Below are 22245 nucleotides of genomic sequence, written 5' to 3'. Positions count from 1 at the left end.
TGTTCTGGCTTCCCTTCTCACTTCTTGCTCACTCTCTTAGGAAACTTGTCCGCTCTGATGGCTTCAACAACCACTCCTATGAAGGTGACTCTCTGCTTCTTTGCAATCTTGCATTTCCTCCTGCCTCAAGGATACTCATTCATTCATTCATTCAATAGTATTTATTGAGCGCTATGTGCAGAGCACTGTACTAAGCGCTTGGAATGTATAAATAGGTAACAGATAGAGACAGTCCCTGCCCTTTGACGGGCTTACGGTCTAATCGGAGGAGAGAGACAGACAAAAACAATAGCAATAAATAGAATCAAGATATCTCTATATCTCTATATTGTCTGCCCACCAACACCTCAAGCTCAACATATCCAAAACCAAACTTATTTTTCCTTTTTTTCCTCTTAACGATACTTGTTAAACGTTTATTATGTGCCAGGCACTCCAGTAATTTCTGGGTTAGCTTCCCAGACTGAGCTTCCCCTTTTCCCTCTGTTCCCCCTTCACCTCCCCTCAGCTAATCCCCCTTTCCCCCCTTTCCCTCTGCTCCTCCCCCTTTCCCTTCCCCTCCCCTCAGCACTGTGCTCATTTGTATAGATTTTTATTACCCTATTTATTTTGCTAATGAGGTGTCCGTCCCCTTGATTCTATTTATCGTGATTATGTTGTCTTGTTTCTGTCCATCTGTCTCCCCCGATTAGAATGTGAGCCCATCATTGGGCACGGACTGTCTCTATCTGTCGCCAAACTGTACATTCCAAGTGCTTAGTACAGTGCTCTGCACATACTAAGTGCTCAATAAATACTATTGAATGAAGATAATCAGGTTGGCCACAGTCCATGTCCCACCTGGGGCTCACAGTCTTAATCCCCATTTTACAGATGAGGTAACTGAAGCACAGAAAAATTTAGTGACTTACCCAAGGTCATACAAGTGGTAGAGCAGGGATTAGAACCCAGGTCCTTCTGACCTCATCTATTCCACCAAACTTCCCAATACAATTGACCACAAAACCATCCTCATCCTCCCCACCTCTGAAAACTAAAACCTTGACATTATCCTTGACGCCTTCACCTTTTCTAACTTCATATTCCATCTGCTGCCAAATCCTGTTGGTTTTTCCTCCACATTATTTCCTGGATCTGCCTCTTTCTCTCCATCTAATTGGGACCCATTCATGGACAGCCATATGGTACTCACAGCCTCCTTAAGCACTTTTGGATGTTTTTTATATGCCCCATTTCTAAGCACCAATTCATGTAAATATCCCCCTTTCTTTCTTTCTTTCTTTGTTCCTTAATTTATTTTAGTGCTGGTCTCCCCCACTAGATTCTAAATTCCTGGGGGCAGGGCTCTTCTAATTCAGTTGCACTCAACCAAATATTTATTACACTTCTCTGTGCAGTAGGTCCTCCATAAATACTACTGATTAATCAGTCAATGGTATTTATTAGCACTTACTATGTGCAGAGCACTGTACTAAGGGTTTGGGAGAGTACAATACAAGAGAGTTGGTAGGCATGTTCCCAGCCCCAACGAGCTTACAGTTTAGAGCGGGAGACAGACGTTAGTATAAATAAATTACTGATATGTGTCATACTGGCTGTGAAGCTGAAGGGGGGGAATAAATATCAAGTGCTTAAAGATACAGAGCTAAGTACAGAGGTGATGAAGAAGGGAGAGGGAATAGGGGGAAAAGAGGACTTAATATGGGAAAGCCTCTTGGGGGGGAAGTGATTTTAATAAGGTTTTGAAGGTGGGGAGAGGGGTGGTCTGTTGTATACAGAGGAGGAGGGAGTTCCAGGTTAGGAGGATGTGAGAAAGGGGTGAGTGGTGGGACACAAGAGGTCTTGAGAAACATCAACATCCTCTGAAGACTATGTAACATCTTCTTAAAATAAAATTTTATGTTTCTCAGAAAGAGAGGTTTAATAATGATGCAAACATGATGAGAGATGTCTAAAGATTAGGACCCTAAAACACAATGCTAGAAACTCAGGTTTATTAAGCTGACAGAAGGGGCTTCCTGACAAAGAACAATGACTAATAATAATAATAATGATGATGGTATTTGTTAAGCTCATATTACGTACTGAGCACTGTTCTAAGCGTTGGGGTAGATACAGGGTAATCAGGTTGTCCCATGTGGGGCTCCCGGTCTTAATCCCCATTTTACAGATGAAGGAACTGAGGCATGGAGAAGTGAAATGACTTGCCCAAAGTCACACAGCTGACAAGTGGCAAAGCCGGGATTAGAACCCACGACCTCTGACTCCCAAACCAGTGCTCTTTACACTAAGCCACGCTGCTTCTTGAGACTAATATGTCTCTCTGGAATTTGTCTCCTCCAACTCCAAATACATTTGTTAAAAACCAAGCCCCCAGCTACATGTAAAACTATGTAATGAACCACTAGTCAGAAAATCTTCTCTCCTAGAATTAGGAATACTTAAAAAGACATAAGAGTGGTCTGTACAGTCTCCGTGCTAAAAAGGGAGAAGAGAAGTACCTTGTGCCCCACGATTGTAAGGAAATCGACTCCCAGCTCCTGCACATCTACTCGCCTCTTCCCCACAATCTGTGCTGCATCTGTATGAACATAGATACGAGGCAACCCAGCAGCCGCTCTTTTCTGGTTCGAGGCCTGGATCCGTTGACTTATTTCAGATATGGGCTGAAGAGAGAGTGAGAAAACTACCGTTAATTTTCCCAGTCTACAGCAATGCAATGAAATAAAATGGGACAAAGTTGGTGGGGGGAAAGATTTAAATATGGGTGAATGACTCAGATGAGGAATAGATGCAAATTGGAAAGGAAACACATCATAAAGAGCATTAGAGGATATCGACAGGTAAAGGGGCATTCCACGCTAAGGGTTCCAGCCCCCATTTTTCTGCAACTTTAGATTAAAAAAAATACAGAACTGACTCACCATTATAACGCCAGTTTCATTATTGGCCAACATTATGGTCACCAGACACGTGGTAGGGCGGACCTCGGCAAGAACGTCATCGACTTCTGCTTGCCCGCTCAGTTTGGACACTGGGACAAAGGTGGCTTCTGTGATACGAAACACAGATAGAGAGATGAACGGGGCAGATTAACACTGCCTCACAAAGGAAGAAATTCAACTGACGAACTGAGGATGGTGAGGCTACAACAAGCCGCCTCATTAATGACTGTCTGTGATCCCGTGAACGGCAATAAGGAAGAGACTGGCCAGGGCACTGATGGGTTCTGCTTGAGGCAGGTGATTGCTGGCCTGTGGGGGTGGAGCATGGAGGGAAGAGGGGCTTTCTCTCCCTCTTCTACCCACTAATGGGCCTGGACCAATCAATGACTGCCATGTAGAGCCACAGCTGTGATACTTAAGGCAGATAAAAGGTGGGTGAGCTGGTGGGGTTAGAGATGGGGGTGGGGGGGTCACCTGGAGGCAAGTAGAGGAGCAGAAGCATGTAGAGAAGCACAAAGGAAGTAGGCTGAGAGTAGCACTTGGAAGCAGAAAGAAGAAGCATTAGCAGAATGGGTTCCTTTGACCACAGAGTGGTATTGGATCCTTGGTGGAGAGGAATGAAGGTGTATATGTATGCGTCACTCCCTTGCATGATGGTAAAACTAAGTAAAAAACTTTCCACATTAACTTTGGTGATCAGAGGGGTGGTTTGAGATCTATTACGTGTCACTGAGACTCCCCTGGTCGGGGAAAGTCCCAGTTGGTATGAGCTGGGACTTGTGATACTGAGCTGTTGAATGACTTAATGGGCCACACTGTATTGATTCATTAGGAGGATCTGCTGGGCACACAATAATAACAGTGACTATGATATTTGCTAAGTGCTTACTATGTGCCAAGCACCATTCTAATTGATGGGATAGATACAGGGTAATCGGGTTAGAGACAGTCCCTGTCTCGCATGGGGTTCACTGCCTTAATCCCCTTTTTACAGCTGAGGTAACTGAGACACAGAGAAGTGAAGTGACTTGCCCAAGGTCACGCAGCAGACAAGTGGTAGAGCTGGGGTTAGAACCCACATCCTCTGACTCCCAACCCCGGGCTCTTGCCACAAGGCTGCTTCCTTGGGTTTAATGTGTAAAGGCCAAAAATGTTTAATTGATCAGTCAATCAGGTACCTAATGAGCACTTACTATGTGCAGAGCACTATACTAAGTGTGTGGGAGAGTATAATAGGACACAATAAGCAGATACATGCCCTGCCATTATGAGCTTACAGTCCAGAGGGAGAGGTAAACACACTGAACTATGGTTTCTCCCCTGGGATCCCCAGTTAAGCTGCCATCATCTTTCACTTCAATGCACTGGTTCATTCATTCATTCAATTGTATTCGCTGAGTGCTTACTATGTGCAGAGCACTGTACTAAGCACTTGGAATGTACAATTGGGCAACAGTCTAAACAACAGCAACAATAGGCTCACAGTTTAAAGAGAGGAGACAGACAACAAAACGAAACAAGTATCTGGCGTCAACATCACCAAGATAAATAGAATGATAGATAGAGACACATCGTTAGCAAAATAGATAGGGAAATAAATAATATATACAAATACGCCCAAGTGCTGTGGGGAGGGGAAGGGGGAAGAGCAGGGGGAGGGAGTAAGGGGAATGGGGAGGGGTGGAGGGAAAGGGAGGGCTCAGTCTGGGAAGGCCTCCTGGAGGAGGTGAGCTCTCAGGGCTGATGGATGCACCAGTGCACTGACGTTTAAAGATGGCCACATACGGAACCGAGGATTTCCCCACCATAAAAGGAGAATGATCTGTGGGAATATTTCTTATTCTGAATTCCCACGGACCTCTGGTGACAGGGGGAGCGTATGCTCTCAGTTCAGTCATCTTAACTGGGCAGTGGCAATTCTAAACTTTTAAGGATGTAATTGCAATGCACCGTAGTAAGCACTGGGATACAGACAAAATAATCAGATCAGACCCAGTCCTTCTTCTCATAAGGGGCTCACAGTCTGAAGGGAAGGGAGAACAGACATTTAAATCCCCATTTTACCGATGAGGAAACTGAGGCAAAGAGAAGAAGTGAGATGTCACTTGCTCAAGCTCACACAGCGTGTAAGTGACTTTTCCAAGGTCTCACAGTCAGCAAGTGGCTAGGGCGGGGATCCGAATCCAGGTTCCTTATCTCCCAGGCCTGTGGTTTTTCCACTAGCCCCCACGTTCTCTATTGACTTGCATTTATACCTAACAAATAGCATTTTCTTCATTTCTTCATATAGGAGAAAGCAGAGAAAAGCAGCTGGAGAAGCACTGTGACCTAGTGGATAGAACAAGGACCTGGGAGTCAGAAGGATCTGCGTTCTAATCCCTGCTCCGCCCTTTTGTCTGCCTTGTGACTTTGGGCGAGTCACTTCACTTCTCTGTGCTTCCATTTCCTCACCTGGAAAGTGGGGATTCAGCCTGTGAGCCCCATAGAGAAGCGGCGTAGCTCGGTGGAAAGAGCAGGGGCTTGGGAGTCAGAGGTCATGGGTTCTAATCCCCGCTCTGCCACTTGGCAGCCGTGGGACTGTGGGCAAGTCACTTCACTTCTCTGTGCCTCAGCTACCTCATCTGTAAAATTTGGATTAAGACTGTGAGCCTCCCGTGGGACAACCCGATGACCCTGTATCTCCCCCAGCGCTTAAAACAGTGCTCTGCACATAGTAAGCGCTTAACAAATACCAACATTATTATGTGGGACATGGACTCTGTCCAACCTGATCAGCTTGTATTCCTTCAATCGTATTTACTGAGGTCTTACCGTGTGCAGAGCATTGTGGCAAGTGCTTGTACCTTCCCCAGCGTTTAGTACAGTGCCTGGTGCTTAATATCATTAAAAAAATACGAGGGAAGACTGCTATTCAACAACCCAAGTCACCTGCCACGACACAATAGTAGATTTGGAAATATCTACTGGGTTTTTCCCGATTTCTCGATCAGTGGGGCATTCTCAAACTACATGACCTTTTTCGGAATGTGGTTCCAATCCTCAGAAAGAAGGTCGAGAGGTGGAGAGCTCAATTTACCGACCACCCACCGTCACTCACCTGCCACACGCTCTTTCACTAGACGTTCCAGAGGCAAGCGGATGGAATCGTGCTCCACACTGGACGTGATAAAGTGCGGTTTAGGATTACTGACGTGCACTTCCCGCTCCTCAGGCTTGCTCTGTACTTGCCTCTGGCCTTCTTGGAAGAGTTGCAGAGAGGAATGGATCACTAAATTATTTGCCTGAAAACACAAAACGGGAAGGACATGACATTAATGAGAGCATCTAAACTGATAATGGGACCGAGGACAAGTCTCGATTTTTCCATTTCTTCTGTTGTATAAAATGGGTGGGTTGGTTTTTCCATCTCGAGAGGGGAACTGAATGGCTTGCTCAACTCTATTTTCGAGATGGACAAATAACCCAACTCGATCTCCTCAGACTCTGTAATAGCAGGAGAACAGGGTTTCCTGAAAAAATGATCGATCTTGTACCCTATACTTAACACACGTTCTCCCTCCACTGTATATGCTTGGACTTGACTTACAGTCCTAATTAACCACACCACCTACATAAAAGTGAACCCAGAGGGGAAAACCTTTTCCCAAAGGCCTTTTATGAGCACATTACTATTCCACTGCTAGGCTTTTCAGAGTCAGCAATACTTAATCTCTTTCTTCCTTCCTTCCACGCCTGCTTGCTTCAGGAAACCAATTTCAAGTCCGACGGATTCAGAGTTAAATACAGAAAAAAGCAAGTTACCACATGTGTTCCTCTCTAACGCTTAATTATATCATACCAACTGTAACCTGATGAAAAGATGAAAGGGTTTTGGATATGGGGTGAGCAGTGATCACCCCAGTGGGAGAAGCAGCATGGCCTGGAATCGTACGACCTGGGTTCTAATCCTGACACTGCTACTTACCTGCTGTGTGACCTCGGGCAAATCAAACCGTCTCTATGCCTCAGTTCCCTCACCTGCACAATGGGATTCAATACCTGTTCTCCCCACTATTTAGACCACAAGACCCGTACGGGACCTGATTATCTTGTATCTACCCCGGCATTTAAAACACTGCTAGACATGCAGAAAATGCTGAACAAATACCATAATTATTATTATCTCCCAGACGTGAGGCGGGGAGGAAGTTCCAGACAAGGGAAAGGTAGGAGCAGGGGTTGGAGACGGGAAAGACCGGAACAAGCTAATGAGTAGGTTAAGAAAAATGATGTGGTATTTGTGAAGAGCTTCCTACGTGCTAAGCGCTACACTGAGTTCCGGGGTAGATACGAGATAGGTCAGACAGTCTCTGTCCCACACAGCGTTTACAGTCTAAGGGGAGAGGTATTTAATACCCATTTTAAAGACGAGGAAACAGGGACCAAGAGGCTGAGTGACTCGGCCAAGGTCACACAACAAGCAACTGGCAGAATTGGGATTTGAACACAGGGTCACCTGACTCCCAGGCCTGCGATCTTGCCACGAGACAGCCTGGCTTAGTGGACAGAACACGGGCCTGGGAGTCAGAAGGCCCTGGGCTCTGCCACCTGTCTGCTGTGTGAACTTGGGTAAGTCACTTCTTCTCTGTGCCTTGGTTACCTCATCTGTAAAACGGGGAGTAACACCGTAAGTGTCGTAGGGGACGTGAACTGTGTCAAACCTGATTAGCTGGGATCTACCCTAGGGCTCAGTACAGTGGCTGGCACATAATAAATAATAATGTTGGTATTTGTTAAGCGCTTACTATGTGCGGAGCACTGTTCTAAGCGCTGGGGGAGATACAGGATCATCAGGTTGTCCCGCGTGAGGCTCACAGTCTTTATCCCCATTTTCCAGAGGAGGTCACTGAGGCACAGAGAAGTGAAGTGACTTGCCCACAGTCACACAGCTGCCATAAAATAATAAAATAAAAAAGGCCACACCCCTTCAATCTTAGCTTGAGCTGGAATGTAGTGGAAAAAGAGAAAATTAGAGGGAGAGGCTCTATTAAAAACAAAACAAAAAGGAAACACAGGTTTACATTTTATCATTATGCAATAAATATTCTTGTTAGGAAGAGTGAAGATGTGTTTGAAAATCTTACCTCTGTTCCTCCCGAAGTGAAAATTATATCCTGGGGCCTTCCTCCCACCATCTTGGCCAGATTTTCCCGAGCTCCATTTATAATCTCCTTGGCTTTTCTGCCTGGTAAGGTGAATACAGGGTATTTTTTGCCTTGTCTTATGCCGTCGAATCATCTCTGACCCATAGCGACGCCATGGACACATCTCTCCCAGAACGCCCCACCTTTATCTGCAATTGTTCTAGTAGTGTATCCATAGAGTTTTCTTGGAAAAATAGGGAAGTGTTTTACCAATGCCTCCTTCCGTGCAGTAAACTCAAGTCTACTCGACCCTCGACTCTCTCCCATACCGCCGCTGCCCAGCAAAGGGGTTGACTCGAAGCAGATTGCCTTCCACTCACTAGTCACTGCTCAAGCTAGGAATAATAATAATGTTGGTATTTGTTTAGCGCTTACTATGTGCAGAGCACTGTTCTAAGCGCTGGGGTAGATACAGGGTAATCAGGTTGTCCCACGTGGGGCTCACAGTCTTAATCCCCATTTTACAGATGAGGTAACTGAGGCACAGAGAAGTGAAGTGACTTGCCCACAGTCACACAGCTGACAAGTGGCCGAGTCGGAATTCGAACCCGTGACCTCTGACTCCCAAGCCCAGACTCTTTCCACTGAGTCACGCTGCTTCTCCAACGGAATGGGTAGGCCTCTGCTTGACCCTCCCTCCCACAGTCGAGACTGGTAGAGTACTGGAAACTCTCCAGGTGCGACCCCGAGAGGGAATAGGGTATTTACCGGAACGATTTTAAGTAGAGGACAAGAATTACGTTCTAAAAGAAAAAGAAAATCCAATTAAAGAGCCTGAGGCTGTAATTGATCTGTAAATAAAGGGATAAAAGTAGAGTAATTAGGTAGGTTGTATTAAATTGGTGAGAATTGTGATCAGATTAGGACTGAGCAAAGGTGTTGCAAAAGTGACAGAAACCCTAAACCCATCATGACTAACTTTTTCCATCCACCTTCTGTGGAAAAAACACAACACAAAATTCCATCAATGAATAGATAAACCAGTGGAATTTCAAACCATACCAGGTAGAGGATTATGTTCAGGGGAGCTCCCCACTGGACAATAAAATAGAAGTGCTTAACAAACACCATTCATCCATTCAATTGTATTTATTGAGTGCTTACTGTGTGCAAAGCACTGTATTAAGCACTTGAGAGAGTACAATTCAACGACAAACACACACAGTCACTGCCCACAACGAGCTCACGGTCTAGACAGTCACTGCCCACAACGAGCTCACGGTCTAGACACGAGCTCGAACACTTATTATTAGGAAACTAGGACACAGATTAACTAACATGCCCCATCACATAGTAGGCAAATGGTAGAGCTGGGGTTAAAACCCAGCTCTTAGAGAAGCAGTGTGGCTCAGTGGAAAGAGCCCGGGCTTGGGAGTCAGAGGTAATGGGTTCGAATCGCGGCTCTGCCACTTGTCAGCTGTGTGACTGTGGGCGAGTCACTTCACTTCTCCGTGCCTCAGTTACCTCATCTGTAAAACGGGGATTAACCGTGAGCCTCACGTGGACAATCTGATTGCCCTGTATCTACCCCAGCGCTTAGAACAGTGCTCTGCACATAGTAAGCGCTCAAATACCAGCATTATTATTATTATTAGGTCTCCTGACTCCCGGCCCTGCAGTTCTTTGCATTAGGGCACACGGCTAGAACACGCTTTTAAAAAGTGCAGATTGCCTTTTTTAGAGGTTCTATGTGCTGAGATACTGTAAAGCAAAAACAAACTCCCGGAAAAGACTCTCTTCATTCAAACCTCTGGTGGTCTGCCATGAGGCGGGCTATCTCCCGTCCCCTCCCCTGCCCTCTTGGCAATCCACCCTTTCCTCTCCATCCAAAGCCCTGCCACGTCAATCCAAGCATTTATCCTATCCCTCTCTGATTACCCTATCAGCTTCCTTGCTGACCTCCCTGCCTCCTGTCTCTTCCCCACTCCAGGCCATACTCCACTCTGCTCCCCGGATCATTTTTCTACAAAAACGTTCAGTCCGTGTTTGCCCCACTCCTCAAGAATCTCTGCAGCCACCTCCGCATCAAACAGAAACTCCTTACTGATGGCTTTCAAGCCCTCAATCACCTTGCCCACTCCTACTTTTTCTCCCTGCTCTCCTATCATAACCCCTCACACTGCGCTACTCTAATGCCAACCTACTCACTGTACCTCAATCTCGTCAAGCTCGCTACCAACCTCTCGCCCCCGTCCTGCCTCTGGCCTGAAACATTTTCCCTCTCATCTCCAACAGACATTCATCACTCTCTCCATCTTTAGAACCTTATTAAAAGCCCATCTCCTTCTAATGCAAAGAACCGCAGGGTTTGGGAGTCAGGAGACCTGGGTTTTAATCCCGGCTCCACCATTTGCCTACTGCGTGACCTTGGGCGTGTCACTTCATCTGTGTCCCTCCTCTTCTCCCACTCCCTTCTGCGGTATTCTTGAACTTAGACTTGCTCCCTTTATTCTACTCCTCCCTCAGCCCCACAGCACTCATGGACATATCTGTAATTTATTTATATTAATGTCCGCCTACCCCTCTAGACTGCAAGCTGGTTATGGGTACCACGTCTTTTATACTGTACTCTCCCGAACACTCAATACAGAGCTCTGCACACAGTAAGCGCTCAATAATTAGGATCGATTGCTAAATACCTCATGAGTTCGTGCTTCGCCCCCAAGTCTACTTGCTTTGCAGAGGAAGTACACAGTGTGGATGGTTGGGCCTCACAGTCGAAGAGGGAGGAACGTGTATTTTATCCTTATTTTACAGGCAAGGAAACTGATGCATAGAGAAGTTAAGTGACTTGCCCAAGGTCACACGGCAGGCAAGTGGCAGAGTTGGGATCAGGCTGGTGCTCTAGTGTGGCTCAGATCTAAGCGTTAGCGGAGCTGGGTTCTAATCCCGGCTCACTCCTTACGGGCTGTGTGACCTCGGGTAAATCATTAAACTTCCTGAGCCTCAGTTTTCTCATCTCTAAAATGGGGAGTCGATATCTGCTCTCCCTCCTATTTAGACTGTAAGGAACTGTGTCTGATCTAACTGCCTCGTAGTCATTCCAGCACCTAACTGAATGCTTAACACCTAAGTACCCCCAAAATGCCACAGCTATAATTAATAGTATTAAAGTTTCTACTAGGTCATGCTGCTTCTCCTAAACATACTAGGCAAAATCCAGATTTAACTAGAATCTGATTTAATACACCCAATTCAATAACATTCATACATTCATACATTCAAAACTCCACCTCAGGGAAAACTCACACTGTAATCAATTAATAATAATTACCAAATATTTGCTATCTATTCTGTGCAGAGCACAGTACTAAGCTCTTAGGCGAGTCTAAAAGAATTAGTACATAGGATCTCTGTCCTCAAGGATCTTACAAGCTAGCTGGGGAGACAAATACTAACATAAACTCGAGGTAAAAAGAAAATGAAACATATATGTATGACTATATATATATATATATATGTACTACAAGAGGGTGTAATACTTATCTTATCCTGCCTTGACTACTGCTTCAGCCTCCTTGCTGACCTCCCAGCCTCCTGTCTCCTCATTCCAGTCCATATTTCACTCTGCTGCCCGGGTCATTTTTCTACAAAGATATTCAAGCAACGTCTCCCCTCTTCTCAAGAACCTCCAGTGGTTGCCCATCTACCTCCACATCAAACAGAAACTCCTCACCACTGGCTTTAAAGCAGGCAATCCCCTTGCCTCCTCCTACCTCACCTCGCTACTCTCCTACTACAACCCAGCCCGCACACTTCACTCCTCTAACGCCAACCTTCTCACTGGGCCTCGGTCTCGCCCCTACCTCTCGTCCACGTTCCTCCTCTGGTCCGGAACGCTCTCCCTCCTCAAATCCCGCAGATAATTACTCTTCCCCGCTTCAAAGCCTTCCTGAAGGCACATCTCCTCCAGGAGGCCTTCCCGGACTAAGTCCTCCTTTCCTCCTCCCTTCTGCGGCTCCCTGACTTGCTCCCTTCATTCATCCTCCCGTCCCAGCCCCACAGCCCTTGTGTATATATAATAATAACGGTATTTGTTAAGCCCTTACTATGTGCCAAGCACTGTTCTAATTTACGTACACTAATCGCTGCATCCCCCTCTAGACTTTAAGCTCGTTGTAGGCGGGGAATGTGTCTGTTACTATATCGAATTCTCCCAAGCGCTGAGGGCAGTGCTCTGCGGAGAGTAAGTGCTCAATAAGTACGAATGACTAAATAACTGACCCATTCTGACACTGCTAAACACGTGCTCAGCCATTTCGAAATGTCTGACTACAGTTTGCTGGATCCAAACAGACTCGGGTTTGGGGGAGAAAGTTCCTTAAGCCCCTAAAAATATTCTAGCAGAGAGTGAAAGCATGTATTATTCCAGAACTGAAAGGAAAATGAATGATTTACTAGCTGATGGATCTAATCTATCTTTCTACCTTTTTTTTTTTTTACAATGGCTGAGTAATAACCAGTAGTTTGAATTCTGCCAGCATTATCAAATGCAGTGTATCTCAGTCCAGTAGCTAAGATTCATTCATTCAGTAGTATTTACTGAGCGCTTACTATGTGCAGAGCACTGTACTAAGCACTTGGAATGTACAGATCGGTAACAGATAGAGACAGTCCCTGCCCTTTGACGGGCTTACGGTCTAATCGGGGGAGACGGACGGACGAGAACAATAGCAATAAATCGAATCGGGGGGACGAACATCTCATTAAAACAATAGCAAATAAATAGAATTAAGGCGATGTACATTTCATTAACAAGATGTGTTTGTCGGAACGGTCTACAGTAACCAAACATTTGTAAGTAAATCACTGCAATCATAAGCTATCTCTCCCCACCCAGACGTCAAGGGACACAGGAGAGAGTTATTGTGCTTCTTAGTTAAAAAGTACTTGATTCGGAATGTGACTTCTAAGTGCAAAAGTGATCTGCACCTGTAGGAAACAGCAGATTTCCTCTTAGATAACAGCAGAGCAACCAATTTACGGATGGCTTCAGGCAGGAAAGCTGAGCGCAACGTTATAAAATTGAATTCGAAAAAGATAATGGCAGTTGTGATATCAAGTGTTTACGATAATGACAATTGCGATATGAAGTGCATACTATGCTGCTAAGAACCGTACGAATATCATCGTCATCCTCATCAGTGGTACTTATTGAGCGCTTACTGTGTGCAGAACACTGTAATAAACACTTGGGAGCGTACAGTCCAACGGAGTTGGAGAAGCAGCGTGGCTTAGTGGAAAGAGCCTGGGCTTGGGAGTCAGAGGTCATGAGTTCGAATCAGAGCTCTGCAACTTGTCATCTGTGTGACTGTGGGCACGTCACTTCACTTCTCTGTGCCTCAGTTCCCTCATCTGTAAAATGGGGATTAACTGTGAGCCTCACGTGGGACAACGTGATTACCCTGTATCTACCCCAGCGCTTAGAACAGTGCTCTGCACATAGTAAGCGCTTAACAAATACCAACATTATTATTATTAGAGTTGGTAGATACATCCCCTTCCCACAACGAGCTTACAGTCTACAGGGAGCTTATAGGCAGTTAGTTACACCTATAATTATATCTATTCTTAACTGTGCTATAAATTAGAGAACTGAAGAGGTAGATTTGGAATATTTATATTAGAAGAAAAACAAGGAGAAGAATAGCTCTGTTTAACAAGCGATGCGCTTTGGAAAATTTATACCAAAACGACTTTGGGAGAGAGAACAGCTTACCTGGAACCAAAAACTGGAACGGAAGAAGTTTCGGATATTGGAAATTCTGTTCGGAACAGAAAAGCGACTTGGAAGGCTCCTGAATGCTTCTGCCAGAGGCGACCTGTCCATTCAGAAATCATTTTCTCTCAAACTCCGTTCCTTACCTGCTACGTAGGAGCTACTGGGATTGCCCCAGGCCTCGTGCATGGCTTCCGTCATAGCTTCAATCACCTCAGGTTCTAGAGGGGTGGTTGCATTATAGTCCATATAAATTTTCCTTCGGGGAAACAAGAAAAGAGGATCAGAACCCGCGTTACAGAGCCCAGGGCCTGGGGGTCAGAAGGACCTGGATTCTAATCCCGTCTCCCCCACCGGTCTTGCTCTGTGACCGTGGGCAAGTCGCTTCACTTCTCTTGTGCCTCAGTTCCCTCACCTGGAAAACGGGGATTAAGACTGTGAGCCCCATGTGGGAGCCGGGCTGTGTCTCATCTGATTAGCTTGTGTCTTCACCGGCACTTAGAACCGTGCTTGGTACATAGTAAGTTCTACCGAGAGAAGCAGCGTGGCTCAGTGGAAAGAGCCGGGGCTTGGGAGCCAGAGGTCACGGGTTCAAATCCCAGCTCTGCCACCTGTCAGCTGTGTGACTGTGGGCGAGTCACTTCACTTCTCTGTGCCTCAGTTACCTCATCTGGAAAATGGGGATGAAGACGGTCAAACAGCAGGCAAGTGGCGGAGTTGGGTTAAGAATCCAGGTTCTCTGACTCCCAGGCCCGGGTTCTTTCCCGTAGGACACACTGCTTCACAGTGAGTCCTATTTTCCAACCCTTCAATCATCCTGAAACCTCTCCAACTTTATTAGGCCAAATTATTATGATTTCATTTTCCCACAACATACAACGGTGCAAAGTAAAGTTATAGCTTCTTATGGCATTTATGGAATGATTACTATGTTCCAGGCACGAAATAATCAGTCCAGACACAGTGCTTTTACCACAAAGAGTTCACAGTCTTGTAAAAAAAGGCACGGGCCTGGGAGTCAGAAGGACCTGGGTTCTAATCCCAACTCTGCTCCTTGTCTGCTATGTGATCTCGGGCAAGTCACTTCACTTCTCTGGGCCTCAGTTACCTCATCTGTAAAATGAGGATTAAGACTGAGCCCCACGTGGGACACGGACTGAGTCCAACCTGATTACATTTTATCGATCCCAGCACTTAGAACAGTGCCTGGAACATAGTAAGGGTGTTAACAAATATCATAAAAAAAGTTGTACTAGTTAAAGGGAAAATAGTGGAAGAGGGACAGAAACTAAGGAGAATTTCCAGAGGAGTTTCAAACTATCAGACTAATATAGAAGGATACTTCAGATGGGGACGATGATAATGTCTCCTGTCAATCAATCAATGGCATTTCTTGAGCATTAATACTAACTGTACTAAATGTAACTGTGTACTAAATGCTTGGAAGAGTACACTCTGACTGAGCCAGCAGACACGTTTCCTCAAGGAGTGACACATGAGCCTCAGTCTAGTTCTGAAGAATCTGGGATGAAGAATCCGTGGCAGGAATTGATAATGACAATAATTATTACTGTGGTATTTTTAAGTGCTTACTATGCGCCAGACACCGTACTAAGAGCTGAAGTAGATACAAGTTCTCTCTGATGAGGGGTAGCTTGTGATCTCCAAGAAGTCTCGCCTTCTCTCATCCACCCCCCCCCCCCCCCCCCGTCTGTCAGGGTCCCACTGGGGCAGTGGATGAAACAAGTCAGATACAGCCAGGGGAGTAACACATTGAGAAGTGAACTCAAAAAATTTTGCTGTGGTCCCTATAAATATAAAAGAGGTAACACAAGCGCATAGCACATGATAAGCATTCACTAAATACCACTGAATGATTGATAGCTGATTGCCAATAGTAGAAGAATGGTATTTTTTAGGGGTCTAATGGATTCTTCTTTCAGGAAGAAAGAGGAAGCCTCCTAGCACCAACACTGTTATAAAACTAAATAATATTATTGGTATTATTATAGTATCTGTTAAGCAGTCACGGGTCAAACTCTGTTTTAAGCACTGGGGTTGTTACAATTTAATCAGGTTGGATACAGCCCCTGGCCAACATGGAGCTCACAGCCTAAGTAGGATGGAAAACAGGCACCGAATCACCATTTTACAGATAAGGAAACTGAGGTGTAGAAAGGTTAAGTGATTTGCCCAAGTTCATAAAGCAAGCAACTGGCAGAACACCGTTGTTTGTTTTCTTATGGTGTTAGTTAAGGGCTTACTATGCCTTAAGCACTGTTCTAAGTGTTGGGGCAGATACAAGATGATCAGGTTGGATGCAGTCCCTGTCCCACTTGGGGCTCACAGTCTGAGTCAGAGGGAATAGGATTGAATCCCCATTTTATAGATGAGGAAACTGAGGCATAGAGATATTAAGTGACTTGAACAAGGTCGCACATCAGGTACGGGGTGGAGCCGGGAATAGAACCCAGGTCCTCTGACTCCCAGGCCAGTGCTCTCTCCACTAAACCATGCTGCTCCTGTTGTTTTAAAAATTCAAAAGTAGAAATAATTTGCACAGAAAGGATACTGCAAGTATTATTGCCCACAGACTTACCTCTTACATATTGTTCGTCTCCACCTACTAAAATTTCCATTTTCCTGAAGGAGAAATCAAGATCCTCGCCACCCATTGACTGAATTTTTTTTTTTATTACTGTAGAAGGTTTTTCGGGAGACATTTAAAATGCCTTAAAATACAGAATCCAAACTAAGCAAATTTTATGACTACTTTTAAGCCATTTTATATTCTATTTCTAACCTAAGTCACCGGTTCATTACTGTTTGAAAAACCAACACATCTACACAGCCTTTAAAAAATTACCGAAAAGTCTACAGTTTCAAAGATTTTCTTATGAACCGCACTTTGAAGTATTAAATATAAATTCTCGATTCTCATAACGTAACTGAGGTTTAAAAAATGTATTTCCTATACGGGTTTAGTTTTGAACCTGAACTTTAACTTTCTACAGAGATTATTAAAGCTGTATATTGTTAGAAAATCAAAATGCAGCCCAAGTTATAGATCGCAAAGAAGGTACAGTAACTCCTGTTCTAGAGATGTAATGACTTCTTATTCCGCCGCTCTAACTTGGCTACTGAGAACGTAAACAGGCTGGAGTTATTAAATACGTTATCAGGGTCGTCGGGAGTTACTTAGTGACTTGGTGAAAGTGTGAGTGTCCCGACTGAAGTTATCCGGAAGGGTCTCCTTATCGTGTCCTCAACCCGTTCTCTCATCACCATCATCATGTTGGTGTTTGTTAAGCGCTTACTCTGTGCAGAGCACCGTTCTAAGCGCCGGGGGAGATACAGGGTCATCAGGTTGGCCCACGTGAGGCTCACGGTTAATTCACATTTTACAGATGAGGGAACTGAGGCACAGAGAAGTGACGTGACTTGCCCACCCAGCTGACAAGGGGCGGGATTCGAACCCTTGACCTCGGACTCCCAAGCCCGGGCTCCTTCCACTGAGCCGCGCTGCTTCTCTACTTTAGGAGGTGGCCATAATCCTTTGCTTTTGACCTAATCTTGTGTTGGCAAGGTGCTCTTCCTTTACATGCTCCTTTTTTGTCTTCCACGCCACCTCTGCGAGTTAGGGAAAGACGCGATCATCTCTGTTTTGCAGACGAGAAGAACGAGGCACAGCCGGGGGAAGCAGCTGCCCCGAATCACCCAGCTGGCGGTTGGCCCAGATGGGATTTGAACCCGGATCCTTGGATTCCTAGACAATGTGGGATCTGTATTGTGTGTGCGGGGGGCGGGTGGATTTTTATGTACAATCTAGTCTCGATTTGGCGGTCTGGTAATAAAACAAAAATCTTAGGCTTGAAAGTGTTTCCCCGCCATTCGCAAAAGCAGCTCAAAATGCTTCACAGCTGTGCCACCTTGTTAATAGAGAAGCAGCGGGGCTCAGTGGAAAGAGCCCGGGCTTGGGAGTCGGCGGTCATGGGTTCGAATCCCCGCTCTGCCGCTTGTCGGCTGTGTGACCGTGGGCAAGTCACTTCACTTCTCTGGGCCTCAGTGGCCTCATCTGGCAAATGGGGGATTAACTGGGAGCCTCACGTGGGACAACCTGATGACCTTGTATCTACCCCAGCGCTTAACAAATAGCAACATTATTATTATTTATATTTATGTATTATGTAATTTATACGATAATGTAATATTAATGATATACTATTATTTCTATCATGTATTTGATTCTCGTATAATAGAACGCAATAATATATAAAATTATATTAATTTATAGTATATTGTAAATTAAGATGATTTTATGTATTAATATAGTTTTATTGTTGATAATAATTATGGCATCTGTTAAGCACTTACTATGTGCCCGGCACCGTATTAAGCCCTGGGATGGATACAAGCAAATCGGGGTGGACGCAGTCCCGGACCCACGTGGGGCTCACAGTCTCGATCCCCAACCCTATTTATTTTGTTAATGAAACGTACATCGCCTCGATTCTATTCAGTCGCCATCGTTTTTACGAGACGTTCTTCCCCTCGACTCTATTTATCGCCATCGTTCTCGTCCGTCTCCCGCGATCAGACCGTGAGCCCGTCAAAGGGCAGGGACGGTCTCTATCTGTTGCCGACTTGTTCACTCCAAGCGCTTAGTACAGTGCTCTGCACATAGTAAGCGCTCAATAAATACTGTTGAATGAATGAATGGATGGATGAATGAATGGATGAAGATTGTGAGCCCCACGTGGGACAACCTGATCACCTTGTATTGACCCCAGCGCTTAGAACATAGTAAGCGCTTAACGAATTAACAAATCGATTAGACCGTGAGCCCGTCAAAGGGCAGGGACTGTCTCTGTTACCGATTTGCCCATTCCAAGCGCTCAGCCCAGTGCTCTGCACATAGTAAGCGCTCAATAAATACCACTGAATGAATGAATGAACAAATACCAACATATCATTACAGTGCCCGGCACATAGTAAGAGCTTAACAAACACCATTATTATTATCTGGAAAATGGAGGTTGAGACCGTGAGCCCCACGTGGGACAATCTGATCGCCTTGTATCTACCCCAAGAAGCAGCGTGGCTCATTGGAAAGAGCCCGGGCTTTGGAGTCAGAGACCATGGGTTCGAATCCCGGCTCGGCCACTTGTCAGCTGTGTGACTGTGGGCGAGTCACTTCACTTCTCTGGGCCTCGGTTCACGCAACGGGAAAATGGGGATGAAGACCGTGAGCCCCACGTGGGACATCCTGATTCCCTTGTGTCTACCCCAGCGCTTAGAACAGTGCTGTAAGCACTTAACAAATACCAACATTATTATTATTATTATTATTACCCCAGCGCTTCGACCAATGTTTGGCACATAGTAAGCACTTAACAAATACCCTTATTATTATTACTACCTACCCCGGTGCTTAGAACACTGTTGGCACATAGCGTGGCCCAGTGGAAAGAGCCTGGGCTTTGGAGTCGGAGGTCATGGGTTCAAACCCAGCTCTGCCACTTGTCAGCTGTGTGACTGTGGGCGAGTCACTTCACTTCTCTGGGCCTCAGTTCCCTCATCTGTAAAATGGGGATGAAGACGGTGAGCCCCACGTGGGACGACCTGATTCCCCTGTGTCTACCCCAGCAATTAGAACAGTACTCTGCACATAGTAAGCACTTAACAAATACCAAATACCATTTAGAGAAGCAGCGTGGCTCACTGGAAAGAGCCCGGGCTTTGGAGTCTGAGGTCATGGGTTCGAACCCCGGCTCTGCCCACCTGTCAACTGTGTGACTTTGGGTAAGTCACTTCACTTCTCGGTGCCTCAGTTCCCTCATCTGTAAAATGGGGATGAAGACGGTGAGCCCCACGTGGGACAACCTGATTCCCCTGTGTCTCCCCCAGCGCTTAGAACGGTGCTCGGCACATAGTGAGCGCTTAACAAATAGCAACATTATTATTATTAACAAATATCATTATTATCATTATCATCTACCCCGGCGCTTAGAACAGTGCTTGAAACATAGTAAGCGCTTAACAAATCCCATTATTATTATTATTATCATCTACCCCAGCGCTTAGAACAGTGCTTGAAACATAGTAAGTGCTTAACAAATACCATCATCATCGTTATTATTATTACTGGAAAGTGGGGGTGGGCCAACCGGGTTACCTTGGATCTCCTTCAGTGCTTAGACCAGTGCTTGGCACATAGTAAGCGCTTAACAAATACCATCATTATCATTATTATTATTGTTATTATTATTATTATCTGGAAAGTGGGGGTTGAGACGGTGGGCCAACCGGATTACTTTGGATCTACCCCAGCGCTTAGAACAGTGCTTGGCACATAGTAAGCGCTTAACAAAGACCATCATCATTATTATTATTATTATTATCTGGAAAGTGGGGGTTGAGACGGTGGGCCATCCGGATTACCGTGGATCTACCCCGGCGCTCAGAACAGTGCTCGGCACATAGTGAGAGCTTAACAAATGCCACGATCATCACCTACCCCGGCGCTTGGCACATAGTAAGCGCTTAACGAATACCATTATCATTATGATGGTTAGGATGATTATGATTATTATTATCTGGAAAGCGAGGGGTTGAGACGGTGGGCCAACCGGATTACCCTGGATCTACCCCGGCGCTCAGAACAGTGCTCGGCACATAGTGAGCGCTTAACAAATGCCACGATCATCACCTACCCCAGCGCTCAGACCGGTGCTTGGCACCTAGTGAGCGCTTAACAAATGCCACCGTCATCACAGTAACAATGTCGGTATTTGTTAAGCCCTTACTAGGTGCAGAGCACTGTTCTAAGCGCTGGGGGAGACACAGGGGAATCAGGTTGCCCCACGTGGGGCTCACAGTCTTCATCCCCATTTTACAGATGAGGTCACTGAGGCCCAGAGAAGTGAAGTGACTTGCCCGCAGCTGACAAGTGTCACCTGCCCCAGCATTTAGACCAGTGCTTGGCACATAGTGAGCGCTTAACAAATGCCACTTTTAATAATAATAATAATAATGATAATGTTGGTATCTGTTAAGCGCTTACTATGTGCCAAGCACTGGGCTAAGCGCTGGGGTAGACACAGGGGAATCAGGTGGTCCCACCTGGGGCTCACAGTCTTCATCCCCATTTTACAGAGGAGGGAACTGAGGCACCGAGAAGTGAAGTGACTTTTATCACCTACCCCAGCGCTCAGACCAGTGCTTGGCACATAGTGAGAGCTTAACAAATGCCACTTTCATCACCTACCCCAGTGCTCAGACCAGTGCTTGGCACATAGCACTTAACAAATGCCACCATCATCACCTACCCCAGCATTTAGACCAGTGCTTGGCACATAGTGAGTGCTTAACAAATGCCACTTTTAATAATAATAATAATAATAATGATAATGTTGGTATTTGTTAAGCACTTACTATGTGCCAAGCACTGGGCTAAGCGCTGGGGTAGACACAGGGGAATCAGGATGTCCCACGTGAGGCTCACAGTCTTCATCCCCATTTTACAGATGCGGTAACTGAGGCCCAGAGAAGTGAAGTGCCTTTTATCACCTACCCCAGCGCTCAGCCCAGTGCTTGGCACATAGTGAGCGCTTAACAAATGCCACTTTTAATAATAATAATAATGTTGGTATTTGTTAAGCGCTCACTATGTGCCAAGCACTGTTCTAAGCGCTGGGGGAGACACAGGGGAATCAGGATGTCCCACGTGGGGCTCACAGTCTTCATCCCCATTTTACAGATGCGGTAACTGAGGCCCAGAGAAGTGAAGTGCCTTTTATCACCTACCCCAGCGCTCAGCCCAGTGCTTGGCACATAGTGAGCGCTTAACAAATGCCACTTTTAATAATAATAATAATGTTGGTATTTGTTAAGCGCTCACTATGTGCCAAGCACTGTTCTAAGCGCTGGGGGAGACACAGGGGAATCAGGATGTCCCAGGTGGGGCTCACAGTCTTCATCCCCATTTTACAGATGCGGTAACTGAGGCCCAGAGAAGTGAAGTGCCTTTTATCACCTACCCCAGCGCTCAGACCAGTGCTTGGCACATAGTCCGTCATCATCATCATCATCATTATTATCATCAATGCCTCCATGTAGAGGAATCGATGCACCTTATGGTGATAAATCCATGCAATTCCTATGAATAGAATAATAATGAAATAAATGGATATTATTATTATTATGATGAATGAATGTCACGGATGGATGGATGGATCTTCCCGCCCCTCCCCCCCGGGGTCCGAGAGGAAAAGGGAGGCCCCGCACCTTTCCTCTCGCTCAGCGCTCTTCTGGCCGGCGGGCCCGGGCCCGGCCCTTCGCTTAGCGCGGTTCCCGTCCATCCCCGCGCCTGCGCACTAGGCCGAAAGCGGGACTCTGG

The 22245-nt window shown here is 45.8% G+C and overlaps 1 protein-coding gene across 5 annotated transcripts in view; it reads right to left on the bottom strand.

Moving 5' to 3' along the window:
• Positions 1 to 22245, bottom strand: part of SCLY (selenocysteine lyase) — a 33813-nt gene extending 11568 nt beyond the window's left edge. Inside the window, exons 1-6 of one of the 5 annotated variants that reach the window (XM_039912551.1) lie at positions 22134 to 22245; positions 13994 to 14106; positions 8069 to 8169; positions 6043 to 6226; positions 2925 to 3052; positions 2502 to 2666 (exon numbers count right to left, since the gene is read on the bottom strand). In XM_039912551.1, coding sequence (XP_039768485.1) covers positions 2502 to 2666; positions 2925 to 3052; positions 6043 to 6226; positions 8069 to 8169; positions 13994 to 14106; positions 22134 to 22207 — 765 coding nt within the window. In that variant the 5' untranslated portion in view covers positions 22208 to 22245. Of the gene's footprint in view, positions 1 to 2501; positions 2667 to 2924; positions 3053 to 6042; positions 6227 to 8068; positions 8170 to 13847; positions 14107 to 16446; positions 16527 to 19270; positions 19296 to 22133 lie in introns of those variants that run through there. The other 4 variants (XM_007669348.4, XM_029069274.2, XM_039912550.1 and 1 more) reach the window with 4 other exon arrangements.

Source organism: Ornithorhynchus anatinus, chromosome 7 (assembly GCF_004115215.2).
Source record: "Ornithorhynchus anatinus isolate Pmale09 chromosome 7, mOrnAna1.pri.v4, whole genome shotgun sequence".
Classification (NCBI taxonomy): domain Eukaryota; kingdom Metazoa; phylum Chordata; class Mammalia; order Monotremata; family Ornithorhynchidae; genus Ornithorhynchus; species Ornithorhynchus anatinus.
The sequence above is the reverse complement of the archived record's forward strand: the minus strand, read 5'-3'. Positions and strand labels throughout refer to the sequence as shown.